The sequence below is a fragment of the Triticum dicoccoides genome, chromosome 6B, assembly GCF_002162155.2.
Source record: "Triticum dicoccoides isolate Atlit2015 ecotype Zavitan chromosome 6B, WEW_v2.0, whole genome shotgun sequence".
In the NCBI taxonomy this organism is placed as follows: domain Eukaryota; kingdom Viridiplantae; phylum Streptophyta; class Magnoliopsida; order Poales; family Poaceae; genus Triticum; species Triticum dicoccoides.
Window position 1 is genome coordinate 75,415,079 of NC_041391.1, and position 21,596 is coordinate 75,436,674.

A 21,596-nucleotide genomic window follows, 5' to 3' on the forward strand; every position below is an offset into this window, starting at 1 on the left:
AAGAAGAGCATTTTGGAGCAATGAATGAGATTTCTAGGGTTTTTACCCCTCTTTTATTTAAGTTTTTGAGGCTTCCAAAATTCCTCAATTCAAGTTTCGAAAATATAGACATGATGCACACATGAAGCTAACCTAGAGCATTACCAGAAGCTAGGGATGTGACAGTACTGCAGCTCACTTCGACTGAAGCTACGGATTCAACAAGCCCTCTGGTCTTGGTAATGCCCTGGACAAGTCAAGAGTCCCATTTGATTGTGGCAAGCGTCATCTCGTGGCTGGCCTGGCTTCGTGGGGAACATACAGAGTTGCCGGATAATAAGTTGAAAGGGTCGACAACAAGTCCAGATCTCGGTAGAACTGAAGTCCAATCAGGTAAGGAGGCATATGCATGACACTTGCCTTGAGTTGGAGTTGACAAGAGTAGGACAAAGCTTGAGTTTGGCGGTGGTATTGGATTTCGCTCGATTTAGTTGTCCGAAATAAGTAGGCAGGAACATTCGTGAGCGTGGATATAATAAAAAAGAAAATGGAAAAGGCAATTTTGCATAGTTGTTGTAGAATAAGAAGAGAGGATCTGCACCTTACAATAGAATAATCATATGTATGCAAATCTGAGGTGAAAAACACTGGAATATTTATTAGCTATTCCCATGAAGTAGTACGAGTAACTAGGAAGCACATAATATCGTCAGCATGCTTACAAAGGAAAACACACACACACACACACACACACACACACACACACACACACACACACACTAAATATTTTTGACACATAAATAAATACGGGAAACAGTTGAGGTGTTACAGACTGGGTGGTGAGAGGAAACTCCTAAGAATGCAAGGAGCACAATACCCGCTGTGGAAAGACAGCAGCTTGAATCAATCCGCTTGACTCTTGAGCTTCAGAATGGGTTGGTTTGTTTTCCCAGCAAACTGGGCTCGCAAGCCATCCATGAAATCTTTCGTGGCACCGCTGAGTACAACTTCCTTCAGGCTTGGCAGAGATGGTAGTCCAGAAAACATCCAAGCTTCTTTCTTACTCGAATACCAACTGAATTCCATGGCCACCTGCAGCAGCTCAAGCTTATTTGTCTCTGCTGCGCCTTCAAACTTGACTAATTCGATGCCACCCGGGAGATCCAGCGCCAGCACCTTGAGGCTTGGAAATGCATTCCCTTGGAAGCTCAAACATAGCCTTTGACCAACGAACGACCCACCCAGCAGACGTAAGATTGCCAGGTTTGGTAGCCCGCCAAGGACTTGTAGCGTGGTATAAACCTCCTCCTCAGATATGCAGCTGCTCCGTAGCTCCATCTTCACGAGATTTCTGAGCTTCATGATCCATGCCGGCAGTTTGACCAAGTTGCCGTACAGCTTGAGGCTTTGAAGGTTCTTTGGAGGCTCGGACAGGTCATCGTCATCAAAGCAGCCAGATAGACCCGGCTTCCCCTCTGACCGCACAAACAAAGATTCCAGGGATTTGAGATTGGCGATGGTCGAACAGAAGTTTTTGCAATTTTTCTTGTTCAGACCAGTCACTCTTAACTTACGCAACTCGGTAAGATCTTGGAGCTCTTTAAGAATGGCATTTTCTCCGTCGATATTGACAACACCCACCGTGTGCAGGGACTTGAGTTTCCCAGTTCCTCTCGGGAATTTGACACCAGATGGATCTATCCCCATAAAGTAAGCAGGCAACCCGGCACAACCATCTCTTGTAAGCACGCATAAGAAACGCCGAAGGAAAAACAGCGAGTACCAGAGGACAACTAGTAAGTTAACCAGGAAGCAAAAGAGGCGAACTAATACAAAAATCACCGGAAAGCAGCAGCAGCAGCAGCAGGTGCTTATGAGGATCTTCTGGCAGCTGCATTTGTTCAATCGTAAGGGTTTGAACTTGCTGTCAAGGATAGCCTGCTCTATGCGTTCCTCGTCAACCCATCTTCCTGTTCCCTTGTCATCATTCCTTGGTACAAAGCCCACCTGGAGATAACTTAACTTGTCAAGCTTGACAATTGTTCTTGGTAGATTTATTATGCATACATCTCTTACATCCAGTGTCTGTAGATGCCTCAGATTACCCAGTGAATCTGGAAGGCGTAAGCGCCCATCACATCCTCGTAGAGAAAGGTAAATTAGGTGAACAAGCTTCCCAATCTGATGGAGGTGCTGATCTGTCAGACCCTTTGTGTCTTCCAAGTCCAGTACTCGGAGTAATCTCATCTTAACAGAAATGAAATATTCCTCCAGCACTCCAAATACTGTCAGTGATCTTAAGTGAGACAAGTCCAGTGCACTCTCAAATACATCTTTGTCTCTTCTCCACCTGCTGCTTATAGCAAGGTGACGGATTTTGCCTTGGGTGCTCAAGTCACATCCTTCCTCCAGCGTAAAAACAAGATTTTCCTCTGTTGCCCTTGAGATTGCAATGTCACGGATGAGATCATGGACGTCCAAGAAACCGTTCCTCCCACTTGCAATCATATCTCCTTGTAATGGTCGGACCATACTCCTGCTGATAAGCTCGGTGATGTAGCTGTTCCCGGTTTCAACTGCAGTCTTGTCACGTATTCGCCTTGAGTATCCCTCTGCAATCCAACGCCTCACCAAACGAGACCATCTGATGCGGTGGTCTTCCGGAAAAATGGATAAATACAAGAAGCAAGCCTTGAGATAATAAGGTAAACCGTCGTAACTTGAAGCAAGGACTGTCTTTATCATCCCAAGCTCTTGATTCATCTCTAGCTCTGCACTTATATGTCTGTTCAAATTCCTCCACTCTACAGCAGTCTTAGGTTTGCTTGCCAGGAAGCTACCTATGGTGGATATAGCAAGAGGAAGGCCGTCACACATCTTCAGTACAAGATTTGCTTGCTCAGTTAGGCCTGCAATGTCGCCATAAGTTTCCCTCTCTTTAGCATCCTTGAATACCTGTTATTCATATGATTTAGAAAACCAGGTGAGATGATATAGCTTTTCATATGACATTTCTTCTACTTTGGCCTGCTTATAAAGTTCATTCTCTTTTGTAAACACTAGCAAAGTACTCCCTATGTAAAGAAATGTAAGAGCCTTTAGATAACTATCTAAACACTATTATATTTCTTTACGGAGGGAGTACTCACTTACTGCATATAATTCATTTTTAAGAGAAGAAATGCTATGCCAGTACAAACATCTCGTTGCCAATTTTTGTTTCGAGTATACAATTGTGACGTATAGTGTTCTTCACTATCCAACACACGGAAAGATGGTTTTTTTTTAACACAGTACAGACGCAAGCGATCATATACATGCGCATACACTCACCCCTATGAACGCACACACGCACACTCTACCCCTATGAGCACTTCTGAAAGACTGAGCCGGCATATATCATCTTGAAATTTACGAAGTCACCGTAGGCACCTCGTCGTCGACGGGAACGTCAAGATGGTTATGTGTCCTTGTTGTTGGAGGAATATTCGTTTCTACACAACAGGGTTGGCACCGTGTGTGGTATTTAATTCGTTTCTACACAGCAGGGTTGACACCGTGTGTGGGGACGCAAACGTTTGGTTCCTGGGTGTATCTACACCATACATGGATTCTTCTTTTAGTAATTTAACAAAAAGTCAAAAAATTCTGAAAATATTTTTGAAATAAACTTGACCTTCCATTGTACTTGTGAGAAAAATTCCACAAAAAGAAAAATCCTCCTTTGACTTCTTTTTTTAAAAAAAGTCAATTTTTTGGTCAAAATAGTGTGAATAGTGACCAATAATAGCAAATAATTTTTGTCTTTTTTGCACTGAAGTCAAAGTTGCTTTTTTTTTCTGTTGAAAATTTACATACTAGTGCAAAAGAAAGTCAAGTTTATTCTAAAAGAAACTTCTGAACTATTTTGATTTTTTGTTTAATTATTAAAAAAATCCCCGTATAGGGTGTATATACAACCAGGAACCAAAGTGTATTTCCCCCGTGTGTGGTACTTAATATCTGCACGAGTTCAATGTGTAAGTGCGCGTCTGTTGAGATTCTCATGCCGAGTATTCATTTTTCGAGAAAGTCCATTTTAAACTACAGATTATGATGTCTAATCGGATTTAAATCCTGAACTTTGAAACCACCCATATTAAAACTGAACTTTATAAAACAATTTAACTTTAACCCTAGCCCGGTTTTAGACAGTGATTTGTATTTCAACATTTCTGAAGATTGTGAAAATTTTATAGATAAAGGGAATCTTAACAGCGATATGGCATGCTCAATTATCTCTTGACCTAGCCATGCTAGGCTTTATAACAATTGCGGTCCTCTAAAAAATATATATTAAAATAGTGGAGGATACCATAAAGTAAGAACCGGGAAAAAAATCATCACCCAATATTTCTATATGAAGACACAAAAAATAAATGAATTTCTCTTGTTGTTTTTGCACATGACATGAATAATCATAATTTTAGGTATGTTATCATTCCTTCATCCGAGAATCCTTATATGTTTTGAAAGGCCCAGAACGCAAAACCACTTTTCCAAACCGGTATATGGTTCGTTTTGAATGGTCTGCGAAAGTCTAGGGTTTGATTTAGGCGATCTTATTTCTCAACGTTCAAGTCAGACCAAGCATAATAGTTTCGGGTTTAAAATGTACTTTCCTCTTTTATTGGGTTACTCTCGTGTGCTTCATAACTCATTAATTTCCTATTTTTTCTATTTACTAGGTAATTGCCCGTGCGTTGCAACGGGAGAACACATTAATGTATTTATGGGTGATATATTTAGGTCATGCTTTCAATAATAAATCAACCAATAGCTCTTTACCATCCTATTGTTACATTATAAAACATGTGCAATACATGTATTAGTTGAAATAGACACGCATTGCTATGGAGAAAAAATATATCATCACCGAAATGCAAATTTCTCATTTCCTAATTAATCCGAGGCAGCTTGTTCTACCATGAACTATCTTTTCACTCAAAAACCAACAAAACCTACTTTAGTGTTACAATCAAATGGCATCAAAGTACTAATAAAATAGTCGTCCTTCATATCTACTTTCTTATGCATTGTCGGTGCACAGTATATGATAAAAAATACAACATTATTGAACTCCTTGATGCATATTTGAGTCAAAAGATGGAACCACAGTAAATATCCAATTCAAAGGCAAAGAAGATACATAATTTAGTTCACCGTATATCTGCTTGAAAAGAATAGTCATGGTTAAACTGTACAAAACATTGCATCGCCGCTTCTGTAGTTATGCCCACTGTGATAGTTTCTCTTAAAAAAAATGAAGAGCAACTTTTCTGGAGAGTCTACGTAGGGGCTACATGCACTCTCAAAGGTCACCGCTGAACACAGTATATTCCTGGGCTTCCTTTCATCTTCACACAACTCATCAACTTCATGTTTTTCTCTGTGTAGCTTACGAAAAGAATTAGTTTAGCAATATTCTGACTTCGGCCTAGAGCACCAACTTCCCTCTTTGCTGAAAATTTGAGAACGACCAAATAACATTAGAATAAGTTATTTTAAATTACCCAAAAAATAGAGATAGGGTGCGTGATGTGATTTGTGACTAAGAGGCATTGAAAAGCATTTTTGCACCCGAAAAAAAAACATTTTTGCATGCTCAAGGCGGACATGAACTGTTCAAACAACCTATGGAAAGAACAAGAACTTGCTAAATAATAATAGTAGTAACAAAATATGCATATAATAGATATGGGCATACCAACCTCAAAAAAAAAAAAGAGATATGGGCATACCTTGATTACTGACATATAAGTGCAGCACTAATTATGCAGTGGGTAGTTTTGAATGCGATGCACTAATCCTCGTCTGGAGGATGATCTCCTTTAGTCTCGCGTAGCCACCGATTGTGATACACACACATCACGAATATAGTTTATGAACTGTGCGTAGCCTCCATGGCATGTAGAGGTGCTACCGATTGTGATACACACACATCACGAATATAGTTTATGAACTGTGAACTTGCTCTTGCGCGGACAAGATAGCACCTACGTATTCCCACATAGGTTTGTGAAGCTTAACCTCCGACCAGTCGCAAATCAGCTCGTGCTTCCACACAACTGCTGACACCGGAGCTCTCCACACAAAAGTATTGTGATTATATTGGAAAAAGGAGCAGCATGTTCATGCTGTTTCTAATATAACTGAATATAAATAGAATTAGCATGGTCAATGGCAGATTGAATTAGCTAAACAGACAGCCACATCTTTCCGAATCAACGAAGATTGCATGGCCGGAACGAAGTGCTCATGAAAATTCGCACCATCGGACATGGATGCTCACCTTGGTCTATGCAAAATAGGCTCCACCGGCAGCGGCTAGGACGAGGCAGGGTGGATTCGCCCCGACGAGATTCCGCACAACCGCGTTGGATCCTCGCGTGGGCAGGAACACCATGTTGGTCAGCCCGGCGCCGTGCACGACCAGCATGACGTTGCAGGTGTTGGCCAGCTCCGCGGACGCTCGTGCGTGCCCTCGCAGACAAACCTCGAACCCAAGCTTCTACGCAACGCGCACGATCTCGTCGGTGTTCAGGAACCGTCGCGTGTTGGCGCGGGCGATGAGCAGGACCTGCAGGCGGGTGGCGGCGGCTGGCACGGCAAGGCCGTGCGGGAGGCCGTAGGTGCCGCGCATGTGCTGGCCGGGTGAAATCGACCATGGAGTAGGCATGGGGCGTGCAGAGCGGGTTGATGCCCACCTGGACTGGACTTGGCGGAAACAGCATGTGCGGTTGGTCGCGGCGAGGTCGTAGTTGGAGAGGCTCTTGAAGACCAGAAGGAACTTGCCGATCCACCACATCTGTAGATCGGAGACGAGGAACCGCACCTTCCCGCCGTACTGCTTCGCCATGGGGATCAGCAGCAGGATCGCGTCTGTGTACGCGTGCAAGTAGTTGCCCGTGTACCTGCGGTCCGAGAAGAGCAGCGCCAGCACATCGTGCCACACCGTGCACTCGTCAACACCGCCGGGGAGCGTCGTCGTGGATCGCATCGTAATGTTGCAGATGAAGCGCATGACATTGGCGTCGACCTTGCGGCGGTTACGGCCTGACACACCACTCCTCGGCTTGGGGCGCGCCCACCAGGTGACCGTGCCGTTGGCATCTTCACCTTGGCGTATGTAAAATAGCCTCTTCTGGCGGCGGCTGGGACGAGGCCGATCGATTCATTCCCAACAAGACTTCGGGCGGCCATAGCTGGATCACAGGACGGTCGTCCTCCTTGGCATCGGATCATGTGGCGGTAGGGGAGGAGGGAGGAGGTAGGCGATGTCTTAGGCGGTGGCGGTGGCGGCGGGCAAGGGTAGCGCTAGTTAGGGCATTCGTCGCAAGGGAGCGGGGAAAGATTAGGCCAGGACGGGAAAACCAGCGCTTGTTGTTTCCGTTTTTTTAGAGAAAAATCGGGAAAACCAGCGGTCGCGTGGGGAGGGGGATCGACGAAGGGTGGGTCGACGTAATAGGGGAGACGGAACCTTCCGTCTCTTTTAGGTAGTATATAGAAATACCAATTGATTCTTGATGGTCAAATACTTACAATTGAAAATAAGTTAAGCGGCAACACTTTTACTAGGCCTATCCAACAATATTACTTTCACAAAGTAAAAAAAAGTGTAATTCCAAATATTACTAATGGCTTTTTTGCGTGTGGAAAAAACCAAGTACACTAATGTCGAAAGTTTGCAAATGTCCAATATATGGACCCCACAAAGACCAACACTGAATGTACATAATATTAGTCCACGGGACAATATAAAACCATAAAGCTACATATACATTTACATGAAAATGAGAAGTGACATAAATTTGGGCTAACTACAAAGAAAAATAGACTCTCTTTGTTCTAAATGTAAGGTGTGTTTTTATTCGTTAAGAGAAGAGAAGCTTTTGAATGAAATAGGGGTGTAGGGCATAAAGTTGCAGTAACCCAGTAACATGGATTGCTTCTGAGTAAAGGGACATAATCATGCGAGTAAGACCAACACGTGTCTCAGTGAAGCACAAACTGAAATTGTTTTGTGTTTCCTAGTTATACGAAAAAGATGTGTCGTAGTTTAAAAGGAAAACGCTATCCTTAAGCCGATGGATGCACTTGCAGCGTCTGACGCCTGCATAGTCGTCGGATCAATCTTGATCGAGCGCTCATGCTGGCCACAAATCTTGTGCGACCAATCTTTTTGCAACAATCGTATTGTTTCAGAAAGTTTCTGCAATAGAGGTCTTGTTTCAGAAATTAAAAAAAAGATTCAGTAGTGAAGTTTTTTTTTCCAGCAATAGGGTCTAGTTTTAGAAAGTTTCTGTAACAGAGGTCTTGTTTTAAAAAAAATGGTTCGATTGCGAAGATTTTTTTCTTCTATAACAGGGGTCTGCTTCAGAAACATAGCTCGGGTTGCAGAAAGCGTTGGAGGAGCGCACGATGTTAGAGCGTACGGGGCCAAGTATTGCAACACGAGCATGTTTCAGAAACATAGCTTCAGTTGCAGAAATCGTCAAAGGAGTGCCCGGCATGGGAGCTCGTCGCCGTCATGCTAGAGTAGAGGCCGCGCAGTGAGCTCGATTTGCGATCCAAAGCATCTGACGCGCGATATGGTGCGCCATGGTGTTGCAGAGAGTTCAATTTAGTTCCTGCACACTGGCGGCGGGTTGATTTTGGTGGCGGGTTGGTGACGGACGCCGTGCTGGGCGCAGCTCTGTGGGGGCCGGGGGCAAGTTTGTTGTATTGTTTCTGCAACAACGCACATGTCGTTACGGGAATAATGAGGGGTGCATGCGGGGACGCGCACACTAGATCGGACGGCTGTCCAGGCGGCGGATAATTTAAGTACATCTGCCGGCGGACACGCACACTAGATCGGAGGGCTAACAGCTCAGGAATAAACGGCTGTCCAGGCGGCGGATAATTTCAGTACATCTGCCGGCGGACGCGTAGCAGCGCCCATTATAAAATTTACTCTGTAGTGCCTTATATATAATATGGTAACATAAATATATTTGTAGAGGACCGCATTTCTCAGTAAAATATGTTTGGAAGGTGTCTTTACTACGGCCATCTTGCAAAAAACAACAGATGAAAATAAATTAATTCAAAAAATGATTTGTACGAAATAAGGCTGGATTACCCCACCCATCAGTATAATATTTGTATGCAAGAAAATATGAGGCATCTTAAAAACAAAATAGTTCGAAGTAATGCTTCTACTATGTCAGATGTCTTGTATATTACCTTTTTTTCAAATAGGCGGAGAGCATCCTCATCACTAAGAAGCTCGAGATTGTATATCTGGCTTTCTATCTGCGAACATGACTCGGCAACATTCAGTTTCCGAGTGGTGACAATGATCTTGTTGGCAGTATTTTCTCTTGATGGCAACAGCTGCTTTATCCATTGCCAGTCTTCGATGGATGATAGATCGTCAAAAACAATGAGGCATTTCTTGTTCGATAAAATCTCTGCCAAAGTTTCAACAGTTTTTTTGTTTTCCGTTGTTTGAGTCTCCTCTCCATTGTCATTTTGCTGTCCTTCAGGCTTTTCTTTGTCTCCATGATAATCCACTTTCAATTGCCGTTGCAAGTCCTCATGAAATTCTTGATGGCTTAGATGGTTCAGAGAATGCGGCACTGTGAACCAAGCGCGCCTCTGAAATCTTTCACTGAGTTCTTGTTGGTAGAGACTTGTTACAAGAGTAGTCTTCCCAAGACCTCCCATTCCCCAAATGGTGATCACCTCGCCAGGTTGACTGAGTAACTCAATAACTGTAGCTTTTGCTGCCACCCGGTTGATAAGCCGATCTTCCTCCAAAGCGGCTGCCACTGCACTGGCACTAGTGAGCTTCTGATCTGCGTGCTGCTGTTCCTCACGAGGAGCTTCTTCAGCACTTGTGATCTCACCATTTGAGCTGGACTCGGCCTTGTGACCTCCTTTGATTTGAGCCTCCACCTGCACACAAGTTCAGCCAAATGGATTAATTTAGGCGAACTAAGCTAACTGCTAGGCATCTAAATAAAAATAAATACTGCATATTGATTCATCGACATAGTATTAATTTTATTAGTTCATATATGGTACATGCGGTGACACAGGGGCTCGACCGACCCCCCCTCTCCCGTCCCGACTCGGGGGCGACTAGGGTTAGCCCCCGCCGCCACCCCCGCTCCCCCCTCGCAGCCACCGGAGACGACCGCCGGGAAAGCCCGCGCGGGCGCCGGGGAAGGTGGCGGCGGGGTATTCGGCGCTCCTTCTTCGCGGAGGCCCTCGGATCCAGGGCGGCAGCCCCTGTTGGCGTGGCGGCGCCGTCGTGCGACCGGTGGCGTGCGCAGGTGGACGGCTGGCCTGAGGGCTCGGCCGTGAGGATGGCGAGCCGCAGGTGGTGGTCGAGCGCGGCGCGGAGCTTCCCGTGCCAGATCTTAAGGTATTGCCCCCCTTCCCTCCATGCTTCCCCTCCCAGCCCCCGTTTTGACTGTGGATCTTGCCGTATCCGCCTCCGGTGTGTTTTGGTGGAGCAGATCGGGGTCCAAGGGAAACCTTGGCCGCCTTGGCTAGCCGGCAGCGGCGACACCGCCTTTTGGCGCCGCTTTACTCCTTGGGGGCGCTGCTGAGGACACCATCTCTCCACTCCGACCCATGTCCGGGTGAAAGCCTAAGATCCGATGCGGATCGGGCGTCGGCGGCGCCTCGTGCACCGTAACCTTCCTGAAGGCGGCGCCAGGGACGTTGGGTTTGGATGGGAGGGTCTGCAGGTGAGGGGTGGGGTGTGCTGCCTCCCTTTCATCGTTCGACGACTTGAAGCAATTTTCTCCAACTAGTTGGGCATATTCCTGTGGCGGTGCAATCTGCAGGCACTTCCCAAATTGAGGGGGTCGCCCGGTGGTCACCTAGCGAAGCGAGGACGACATTATTCCAGCTCTCGGGTGAGCTTTCTCTGGATCCTGACGGTACGGCTCCACGAGCCATGGCGAGGGGGTAGGGACCCCCTTCGGTGCCAGAGAAGGAAGATGTTTGTTTCCTCCTTCCCGAAGTGCTTCTCGAGCAAGGTTCTTCCTCGACGGTCGGTGTTGTCTGCTCTGTTTGTTCAGGCCTGTTTCTATGATCCTAGTGTGGAGTGTGCTGCCTCTTGCAAGTTGTTTTGGCAGCTTGTTCTCGCGTAGATAGGATTTGCTTTCCAGTTTCGTCCCAATTGTACCAGTTTCTGTCGCGTGTAAGTTGGGTTGTAACCTCGGCCGGTTGTTGGCTTCGTTAATTCAAAGCGGGCTCTTCGCGAGCCTTCATTCTAAAAAAACTAGTCGAATGCCCGTGCGTTGCCACGGGAGATATCAAAAAATAATGATGTAACCAATCAAATCATTGCACTATTCAATGTTTGATGTGCTTACTTTGGGTATAAGATAATCTGATCGGTTTGGTTATAGCAAATACATTATTTATTTAGGCGTATCATAGAAGTTCTATGATCGCTAAGTTTTATGAATAAGTTTTTTATGATGACTTTCAAAGACTAAAATTGAATCAGAAACTTAAGTGTCAACTCTATTACTTTTACAATTCATTTCCTTGTCCGCGTCACACCATTTTAATTGCGTCGCAGACAAAAGATTTATTGAAGCAATCTGTTACCTGGTGTAATTGGCAGTGAAGATCATTAGGATTCCATGTACAGTCTAGGTACATCGGTCAACGCCATAAAGATTAGAGGCACGTGCATGCCACAGGAAAGAAAAGTTAATGACTAAATTTGGCAGTTTATTTGAAACAAAATATTTAGATATTAAATGACGCCAATAAATAGTACTCCCTCCTTTCTAATACTACTTATCTGATTTTCATCTCACAACTTTAATAATTATTATCACTTATTGTATGTCTACAAAATTAGTATAAACATATATGAAATAAAATTGTTTTGCATGAAAAATAAGACAATACAATTTATACATGTCCAATGCATGTACTTTTGTATATAGAAATGACCAAAGTCGCAGAAGCAAAGTCAGGGACATTATATTTCATGGAGGGAGTACCTAAAGCAAAAGTTTGCTTCATGTTTTGCTTAAAGGTATATGTCATCCCCTTGAAACATGAATAATGACTTTTGACCAACAGAACCATATACCAAATCTTTCATATGCTTGGTTACAATTTACAAAATATAACAATAACACACCTTCCCTTAAAAAAAACAATGGCACACCAAGATAGATGGTTTCTCCTTTACAGTAGCAAATATAAGTAGAAGGTAAAGAAGCCTTATATTACAGCGTCATGAATACTTACGCCAGTATGAAGCTGTCCATCTAATGGCTACACAACTCTTTGATCTGGTTCACTAAATTGGGAAATCAAGAAGTTGAATTTTCTTTTCAGTTGATCCCAAAATATTTGCACAAATCCATCAGTTAATTAGTGAAACATGACCTTGATCATCATACCTTGAAGGCTAGGAGTAATTAAAGGGAAGTACTTAAGGAATGTTAAAATCCTAATATGAAAGCTTAAGAGCGTAGCAACATATCTACAATAAGTAGCATTGACGGTCCAATATGAAAGCTCAGTAGCATATCTTATCTGTTTTGTTGCACTTGTGAAAGATTAGAAAACCGTATTTGAATTATAATGATAAACTCATGTATAACTACATTATGAATGTTGGCACTTATGTAAGAGTACTAAGAGTCAAACTCATTCAATATGTTTGAAAAAAATGGAATGAGAAATTTGAAACGTGAGATCATAGATGATGAATCCGCAACAAGTCCCCTCTCCATTTTTACGAAGCTCAACAATATGGAATGGGGCAACCTCAAAATCTGCAAAAGATTGCTAAACAAATATTAGAATCATTAGTGTAAACGAACATATAAAATGTGTGATAATGTAGCTAGCTGTTTTATCTCTAGGAAATAAAGACTTTTGATGGCATGAGCATATACATACAGAATGTAATATACATATATCAAGCAAAGAAAGTACGTACTATGATCTTATATTAATATTCCATGATGATATTTTATCATTATCATTAATAAAATAGCCTGTAGAAAAGTATTCTTTCTCTTGGTCAGACCATGCTATACCCATCAGTACTTCCATTGTTAGTGAATAAGCACTAATCATAACATGAAAGTGTAGGAACAAACTTGTTTTGTTGACCAGAAATAAATTACCTTGTTCTTCTTGCTCACCAAAATCTTCCCCTAGATTTTTCATCTTTATCTGCACAAGTCATTCTTAGAGCTACAGGATGCATGAGGAAACCGTAGTCAGAGCTAGAGGATACAAAGAGGAAAACTACATGAACACAACGTGTCCTGGGTCCTCTCCTGCCACCCTGGCTACTGCTGCCCTACACTCGTGCGCACGCCGCTCCGCAGATGTCCCAAGCATCGACCACGTGCCCCAGCCGCGCCCTCCGCTAGCCCCACGAGCAGCTGGCAGCCGTCACCGTCGCCCTCGGCTGCGATTCTGCGAAGCCGAGACGAGCGGTCTTGCCCTGGCCATCAGCTTTTGGGACTCTGATTTTTTGTACGCACAGGCACAGAGGATGTTCCAGATATATGGGTTGATACTTCTGTTGTGGTTTTGCCTATCATTATTACTCTTACACACACATAGCCACATGTGCTTTCAATCTTATGGACACCAACTTGTGTTCTAATTTGACCATGCAGGTGTCCAAACGTGAATAATAATGCAGAAGAAAAATAGGTTGAGGAACAGAGGATTGCGTGCCTGCAGCTTGAAGAGCGACTTGGGGGCGTCCTGGCAGTCGGGGCGAGTGGGGCTAGATCAATGAGTATATCCGCATCGTTGTAGCAGGATGCTAAGAACATCATCCCTCCAGTTCATTCCGATCCCTATCGGCCAAATTGAAGAAAATCGATCCAAACGACAACGATTGGGACGTCAGACCAGATGAGGGTTGATCACCACGCAGAGACGGATCATGATCGAGATGCTCTGATTCATCTCCTCATTAATCTGTGTGATGTGTGTTCCAGAGAGAGAGGGAGAGAGAGAGAGAGATTACCACAACGCAACATGGATAGACATAGAGGAATTAGACCATCGTTGTGCTCTCTTTCTCAGGCCACGGCTACTCCATTGTTCCCTGGCCACTCATGCTCTCTAGAGACATGGGAAGCGGCTGGCGCTGTGTGAGGGCGACGGAGGGTGCCGGTGGATCGTGTATTGGCGGTTGACTCTGCCCTGCCGGGGCTCGCAAACTCCATTGGCCACATCGACTGACCCCGTTCGCGAGGCGGAGGAGCAAAGGTGACCGCCCGAAGGAAGGAGGAAACAGGGGTGTGGTGTGGGCGTGTGACTGCAGATGGAGAAGGGGAACCAGCGGCGGAGCAGACGGAGGCCGTTCGTGAGAGGAAGTGAAAGAGGAGGGTCGTGGGGGTGTTGAGCGGGCGCCTTAGGGATCGTGGGAGCGTTTTCTTTTTCTTTTTCTTTTTATCTTACCTGAAAAGTGGGAATCATAGGGGGTGGGAGGCTGGTTGGTTGTGAATGTGGATTCTTTTCTAGCGATCTTTTAGGTGCGGGATTTCTCGAGGGGAGGAGCGAAGGAGGGGGATTGAAGGAGGTCGAACCATCACGACGTTCGATCCCCCTTTAATAGTAGAGATAAATATATATGGTACATGCCTATCTATCACCTTGTTGCATTAATATACGAAAAAATAACATTCGATTATCTAAATTAAGATGAAGAGGAGGTATGTTACTAGGATTTGATTACCTTGTGCTTGTGGTAGAAGACATACAAGTCCTTGTCGAATGACCATTTTGGTTCAATCTCCGCTACCGTGTACGGCTGCTCAGTGCACAATCTTGCAACTTCAAATTGCTGCGTGGACACAATGATCTGGCTCCCGTTCATGCTTGGGAAGTATGTTTTGATCCAGTCCCACTCTTCTATGGTATGCACATCAGCAATAACAACCAAGTACCTCTTCTCCGTCACATACCGATTAAACTCATCGACCAAACTATGATCTAGTGCCGACATCTTCTTCAGAACTGTCAGTCCAGTGGCTGTTCCTCCTCCTTGCGTAATTGCTTTACCAGATTCATCACATGAATCTTGGTAAAACTGCCTCACCATGCTGACAAAGAGGTCATTTGGGTTGAAGGGATGCATCAGCCTTACCCAGGCTCGGCACTGAAACTTACCTTTTACTTCTGGCTTATCATAGGCAGCTCTGATGATAGATGTGACCCCAACATCGCTGCTTGCTCCCCACACCGCGATCACCGACCCATGGCCATCTCTGGTGATCAGCTCGGCAAGATCCGCCTTTTCCTTTTCCCGGTGAAGCGCAGCACGTGTTGTGGCTTCAGCGACGTGAAGTATCACCTCACTGCTGATGGTGGCAGTGGCAGACGATGGCTGCCCAGATGATTCCTTGATGAGGCGGTAGCGCACGTTCCTCTGGCCGATGTCCTCCACCTTGGTTCTGAGCTCCTTCATTTCCTTGGCCACAAAACGCCGGTCAAGCAGCCTTTGGGGGATACACCACCACGACTGCTGATGATCTAACCTGACGGCGAAGTCCAGGAGGCAGTCCTCGACGTCGTATGCCACGTCGCGGACTTGCTTCACCCAGATCTTGACCACCATGCTGCTGCCTTCTCGCCCCTCCTCGTGTGCACACATCAGGAAGCCCTGCATCATCTCGAGCTCACCCGTGATGAAGGCCTGATCACGCCGTACTCCCAGCTGCAGGGCCACCTCCTCCGCCAAGGCAGATTTGGCGTAGCTAAGCGCTCCGCTCAGCACGGACTTGCCCACGCTCAGCACCGTTGCCTCCATTTTCGCTTAGCTGGTGTCTGGTGGGGGTTTGTTTGTGTCAATAGGTAGTGATGGCGTGCACATTATAATTAAGGCTGTGGCTGCATCATGCATGCACAAGCACAAGATAACAAATGAGAGATTAGAAAAGAGGAGCTCGGCTGGAAGTGCGAGCTGAGCACGTTCGCAAGTTGGCTTTGCTTTGCTCTAAGCATCTAACGAGACGGAGAGAGAACATAGTTTATCCAACGGATTTAGTAAATTTTCATTTACCGCACAGCGCTATTTAATCCAGAGTATAAGTTAGTTTAAATCAAGTATTTTGTTGACTGCAAAGTGATCGGTATAACCACATTAATGTTTTGCGGCACTTTGTAACACTCATTGTGCCATTTTACAAATTATATGCCTCTAGCTTCAAATTCCAGCTGGTATTGATTTGATGCCCGGTTTGAGAGATAAAAATGGTGCTTATGGCATTAGTTTGAAATAAAAGGTCTGGTTGTGATAGAGAAGCTATTAAAAAAAACTGTGACAAAGAAGCTCATTAATGATGGGAGGTTAGCTAAACGACAGTAATTCAGGTGATTTCTTTATTAAGACAGCCTTCGTAAAACAAAGTTTAATCACGAGGCCGTCCCCGTTATCTTCATTATAGAAATGATAGTGATGCCATAACAATATTTATTTTTCAATAGACTAGAGGCATCTAACGAGATAGAGAGAGAAAACAGTTTATCAAGCGGATTTAGTAAATTTTCATTGACAGCGCAACGCAGTTTAATTTAGAGTAAAAGTTAGTTTAAACCAAGAATTTGTCCACCGCAAAGTGAACGGTATAACCGCATTAATGTTTTGTGGCACTTTCTAGCACTCATTGCTCCATTTTATGAACTATATACCTCTAGCATTAGATTCCAGCTGGTATTTGATTGATGCCCGGTTTGAGTGATAAAAAATGGTGCTTATGACGTTAGTACGGAAAAAGTTCTGGTGGTGATAGGGAAGCTATTTTTTTTAACTGTGATAAAGAAGCTAGCTCATTACTAATGGGGGAGGTTAGCTAAACGACAGAGTAATGCAGGCGCTTTTTTTAATTAAGACGGCCTTCGTAGGTCAAAGTTTAATCACAAGGCCGCCCCTGTTATCTTTATTACAGAAAAATGATAGCGATGCCATAACAATATTTATTCTTTCAATGGACTAGAGACAATTTACATGTTCTCACATGGTGGTTGTTGCGTCGAGCTCAACCATGGCTTTGCTCGCTCGAACTAATCACCTCACAGATTACAAAACGGTGGCCCGCTAGCTCCGACAATGACGCTATAACATTCTTCCTACAAAAAATGATGCTATCGCACAGAGTTTTTCTTTCACGTACGACTTCCCCAAAGCTTGTGAAGTTGGGTTCCGCTATCAAAAGGAAATAGGCCCAGACAGGGAAGTTGAAGTTTCAACCAAGCATGAAGCATCCAATTTAGAACCAAACCAAAAGACAATCACGCCATGCCAACAAGGGTGAATACACTGGTAGGAATCGAGTAGGCACCCTTACACTAGTGTATGTGTTAGGCTAACCACCTGACCTACTGATGTAGGGTGGAACCCTATATGGACGATCTTTCACGTTTGGAGTGGATCCTACGGGGAATCACGAAGAACACACGGAAGAACACGAGGAAAACACGGGGAGGAACGAGAGAAACACTCAACCGACAAGAGATCAATCACACAAGTGCTAGATCACCGAACACAAAGAGATACATATGATCCACAATCAACAAAGGTAAGGATACAAAGGAACCGTTCTTCTCCGTGAGGAGGCCTTGAAATCCACGAGGGGATCTTCCCACGAGGGGGTCTTGAATCCGATAGGATCTTCTCCGAGGAGGCCGCGGTCTCTCACGAGGAGGAGATCCGATGGATGAGCGAAGCTCTATCTCTAATTGAGCTAAATCAACGCTAACCCTAACTAGGAGGAGGTGGAGGAGTATATATAGTATAGAGCCACGAAGGGGTAAGTGAGGGCGAAGGGGTACACGGGCTCGGCCCAATACACTGTGCGCAGACAGGCCGGTTGTACCGGTCATGTGGGCGGTTGTACCGCTGGTAACTCATGCAGGGCGGAAGTACCGGACGAGGAGGGCGGTACTACCGCTGGCAGGTCAGGCACTGGCTTTTGGAGATGGGCGTCGGAGGGGCCAGCGGTTGTACCGGTTGTCGGGGCGGTAGTACCGGTCATTTGGTAATTACCGGTACATCCGGTACAGTACCGGCCTTGCACCGCTCGATCACAGAAAGGCGGCCGGTTGTTGGGCGGTAGTCGGCCGGTTGTACCGCTTGGGCGGTTGTTGACCGGTTGTACCGCTCGTTCTGGAGCGGCCAGGTTCTCTTCCTCCTTCTCTTCCATGCTTGGCCTCGGTCCTTGGATTTTCCATGGTCGTCTCGGTCGTACCTGAGTATATGCAAGATCCATGCATGAGGTAGTAGCCATGTCTCACATGTAGAAAGTGAAGGTTCGGAGAGGAGCGAGTTCACCTTGTGTCCAATGGTAAATATTCGAGGTCTCGTCATATGTCCACTTGGGGCTTGGAGAATAGTTAGAGTGTACATGGGGATGAACGTGGGATGCTCCGCATCATCTCCCCCCCCCCCTTGTGAAAGATCCGACCTCAGATCGTGATCCTCATCACCATGGAAACGGTTGTCGTGGACGGACTTGTAGTTGGGCGAAGTTGAAGAAATGGCGCAATCCAAGTAGTTCAAGGTGTCGCCGGAGTGATAGACATGCAAAAAGAGCAAACACAAGCAACACTCGGAAATACAATGGTTAGCGCACACAAAGTGTCCATCATGTAATAATGAGTCCGTGCGGCAAGATAGGTCGTGATAAAGCGCATGAAGCTTATCAAGATGATCTAGAATGAGATGCAAAGCATTCATGGGAGAAAAAGCAATCATTGTGTACACAAATGTGTTATGAATATGAGCAATGCAACCACGGTGCAAAATGATGTCATAGTGAGACGGTTTATCAATAACATGAATATGGCAATGGATGCTCAATATGTGTAAGCTATCATGCAATTGATGGTGGACAATATGATCATGATGTATGAATATGCCATCAAGGAAGATCACAACAAATTTGCTAAGGAAATGCACAAGCTCATATATCATGGATGACATGGAAATAGATGCAACAAGGCAAGCATAATGTGAGTCAATCCATGCATAGTGTGCAAACTTGTGGTGAGTATGATATGTCCATCGAGCATGACATGTATGAGCACTATCAACAAATATGGAGGTGTTGGTGTACCAAAGCTCGATGTCGAGGCATGAGTGGAAGACCGAAGGTGCATCCACTAAGTGCGAGCGCTCCTCAATGTTAAGGTCCATGTAGCCAATCTCCAATGTCGCTCCTCCGTTCACGAGATGTATCATGTAGACAACAAGAAGGAAACAACAATGAAAGAGTGACCCATCCAATATGTGTATTTGAGGATGGCTCAAAGAGAAGGAGTTCACCTTTATGAGATGTCGAAAATGTTGGTGTCGCACATCGTGTATGCCTTCACATAACCAATGTGTCTCATGACGGTAATGCCTTGTGAATCCTTCAAAACGAAAGGACATGACAAACACTCGGAAAAACAAATGAGGTTAGCGGACATGCAAAACCTATCATTCGAGTGGTAATATACCGAACAAGTGTATGCATCATGCTCATCATAAGAAGGTACAAGGAAGCATTTCATAGTGTGGAGGCATATGATGCAAGAACAACCAAATACAAGAGGCTTAAGGAAAGAAGTATGCATCACAAGTAAGGTGTCAAAGTCTCCGAAATCAATAAGCATAGTATGGTTGCACTCAATACAAGTGGATATGAAAGAGGCAACTAATGGACACAAGAGACAATGATCAAGATATATCATGTGAGAGGCATAAGCATATATGTCATCAACCCAAGAAAGCAAGTAATAGTGGAACATGGGTGATGCAACATAGCAAGCAATCATATCAATCAAGTCAAGCAAGCTAGTAGTGCGAAGATGCAACATACTAGGAGGAATCATGGCAAGCATGTCATTGGTGCAAATAATGGGCATGAATAATTCATATGTCATATCACAAGCATGAAAGCAAGATGTGAGGAAAATAGCATGAATGTATTGGCGAGATACCATATGTAAATAGCAATGGGGCATCATGACTCTACTAACACAACAAGCATTAATAGCATGGGGCACATGATAAACATGGCAAAAGCAACAAGGATCTCCACCAAGCATGCAAATACACATAGGAGTATCATAATGGTGCATCATGGGTACATGCAAGCAAGGGTCACAATTGCATGGCAAATGCATAGAAACAAGTATAACATGCAAAGTGAACACGATAGTATGTGCATAAGGTGACAAGTGGTAAATAGCCCATAGCCGTGTGAGAGACAAGTAAAAGAGATGCGCGTAGTCCTTGCGCGAAGGGAACGGTGGTAAGGATAGTCCACAGGATCCCAAGTTATCGTTGCTCTCAAGAGCTCGTTTCGTCAACTCATGGGATTGTGAGGTTGACGAGTGTTCATAAGTACCTACACAAAACAAAGACAAAGAGAAAATTGTGTGTGCATGGTATATGTACACATCATCCATCATGATGCGCACGTGCTTGTGTCGGTTAGTACAAAATATCCAATGCTCAAATAAATGAGATGCACGATATAGAAACATGTCATCCATCATGAGAGGTTTGTTATGATGTATGTCATAATGGAGACTCAAAGGATGTAATGCATCATGAGAAATATCTAGAGCATTATTATTCATGGAATGCATATGGTGCACACAATTGTGGGAATCATGCAAAGTATGAAATGCATCAAGATCTCCTAATATGTATGAGGAAACTATGGGGGTCTCCTCATTAGCAATATCGAAAGCATAATATGGAGAAAATGGACAACATGGTAAACAATGCATATCCAAAGCTAGGTGGTCATGGCATGGCATATTAGATAAATGATGCAAAGGGAGCATATCAATATCATCATAAGAGAAACAAATGCCAATAACCATGGGCTTGTCATCTATGCCATATGTGCAAATTGGGTTTATTTTAATGGCATATGCATAGTCACTATGAAGAGATTGCAAATAAGACATATGGTTGATCTCATGCATAGCATATGACAAGTCAAGCAGATTATCAAACATGATGTGACCAATAGAATTTTCACATGATATCCTATGAAGCATAGCATCACAACTAGGCAACTCAACATGCTCATCATCATATTCATCATAAATAGGTAAGTCAAGGCATGAAGAAGTTTCACTAGCATGAAGCATGGTAATAGGTGGGTAAACATCATGCAAGCAATCAATCTTAAGAATGTCCACTAGTGGGACTAGAGCATCACCGTCACCTTTGTTACCTTTGTCATTCCACTCAAGTGGTGTAGGTGAGGTGGGAAAGACCAAATGGTGGTCATCTTCATCTTGATGGAACCATGTGGGGGTGCATCATGTTCCACCATGGCCATCGTCGTGTCCAAAGGGAGGATGTAGTCATCGCGAATCGGCGCGTCATCATATATGGGTCCTAGCACCAAAGAAGAAAACACAAGAGAGGTAGAGGTTAAGTTGTTAGAAAGCGAAATGGCCTCATATGCCTCATCAACTATCTCACTCTCTCTATGTGGCGGTGGCTCACTCACCCCCTCAAGGTAGGTGCACTCAATATCGCATATGGTGGAGGCACTCAAATCACCCAA

At 44.5% G+C, this 21,596-nt stretch overlaps 1 protein-coding gene across 1 annotated transcript; it reads right to left on the reverse strand.

The window, feature by feature from the left end:
• Window positions 1-868: 868 nt before the first annotated feature.
• On the reverse strand, window positions 869-15,832 carry LOC119324816 (disease resistance protein Pik-2-like). Its single transcript, XM_037598583.1, has 3 exons — window positions 14,759-15,832; window positions 9,247-9,960; window positions 869-2,934 (listed from the first exon to the last, which is right to left on the reverse strand). The coding sequence occupies exons 1-3, from the start codon at window positions 15,830-15,832 to the stop codon at window positions 883-885; spliced, it is 3,840 nt and encodes a 1,279-aa protein (XP_037454480.1). The 3' UTR covers window positions 869-882.
• Between the last annotated feature and the right edge of the window lie 5,764 nt (window positions 15,833-21,596).

Excerpts from the sequence above, each read along its gene's own strand:
- LOC119324816 (XM_037598583.1), bottom strand. The coding sequence starts at position 15,832 with ATGGAGGCAACGGTGCTGAGCGTGGGCAAGTCCGTGCTGAGCGGAGCG. Across the intron at positions 9,961-14,758 it reads TCTTCTACCACAAGCACAAG|GTGGAGGCTCAAATCAAAGG; the intron begins GTAATCAAATCC and ends ACTTGTGTGCAG. Across the intron at positions 2,935-9,246 it reads TCCGCCTATTTGAAAAAAAG|GTATTCAAGGATGCTAAAGA; the intron begins GTAATATACAAG and ends TATGAATAACAG.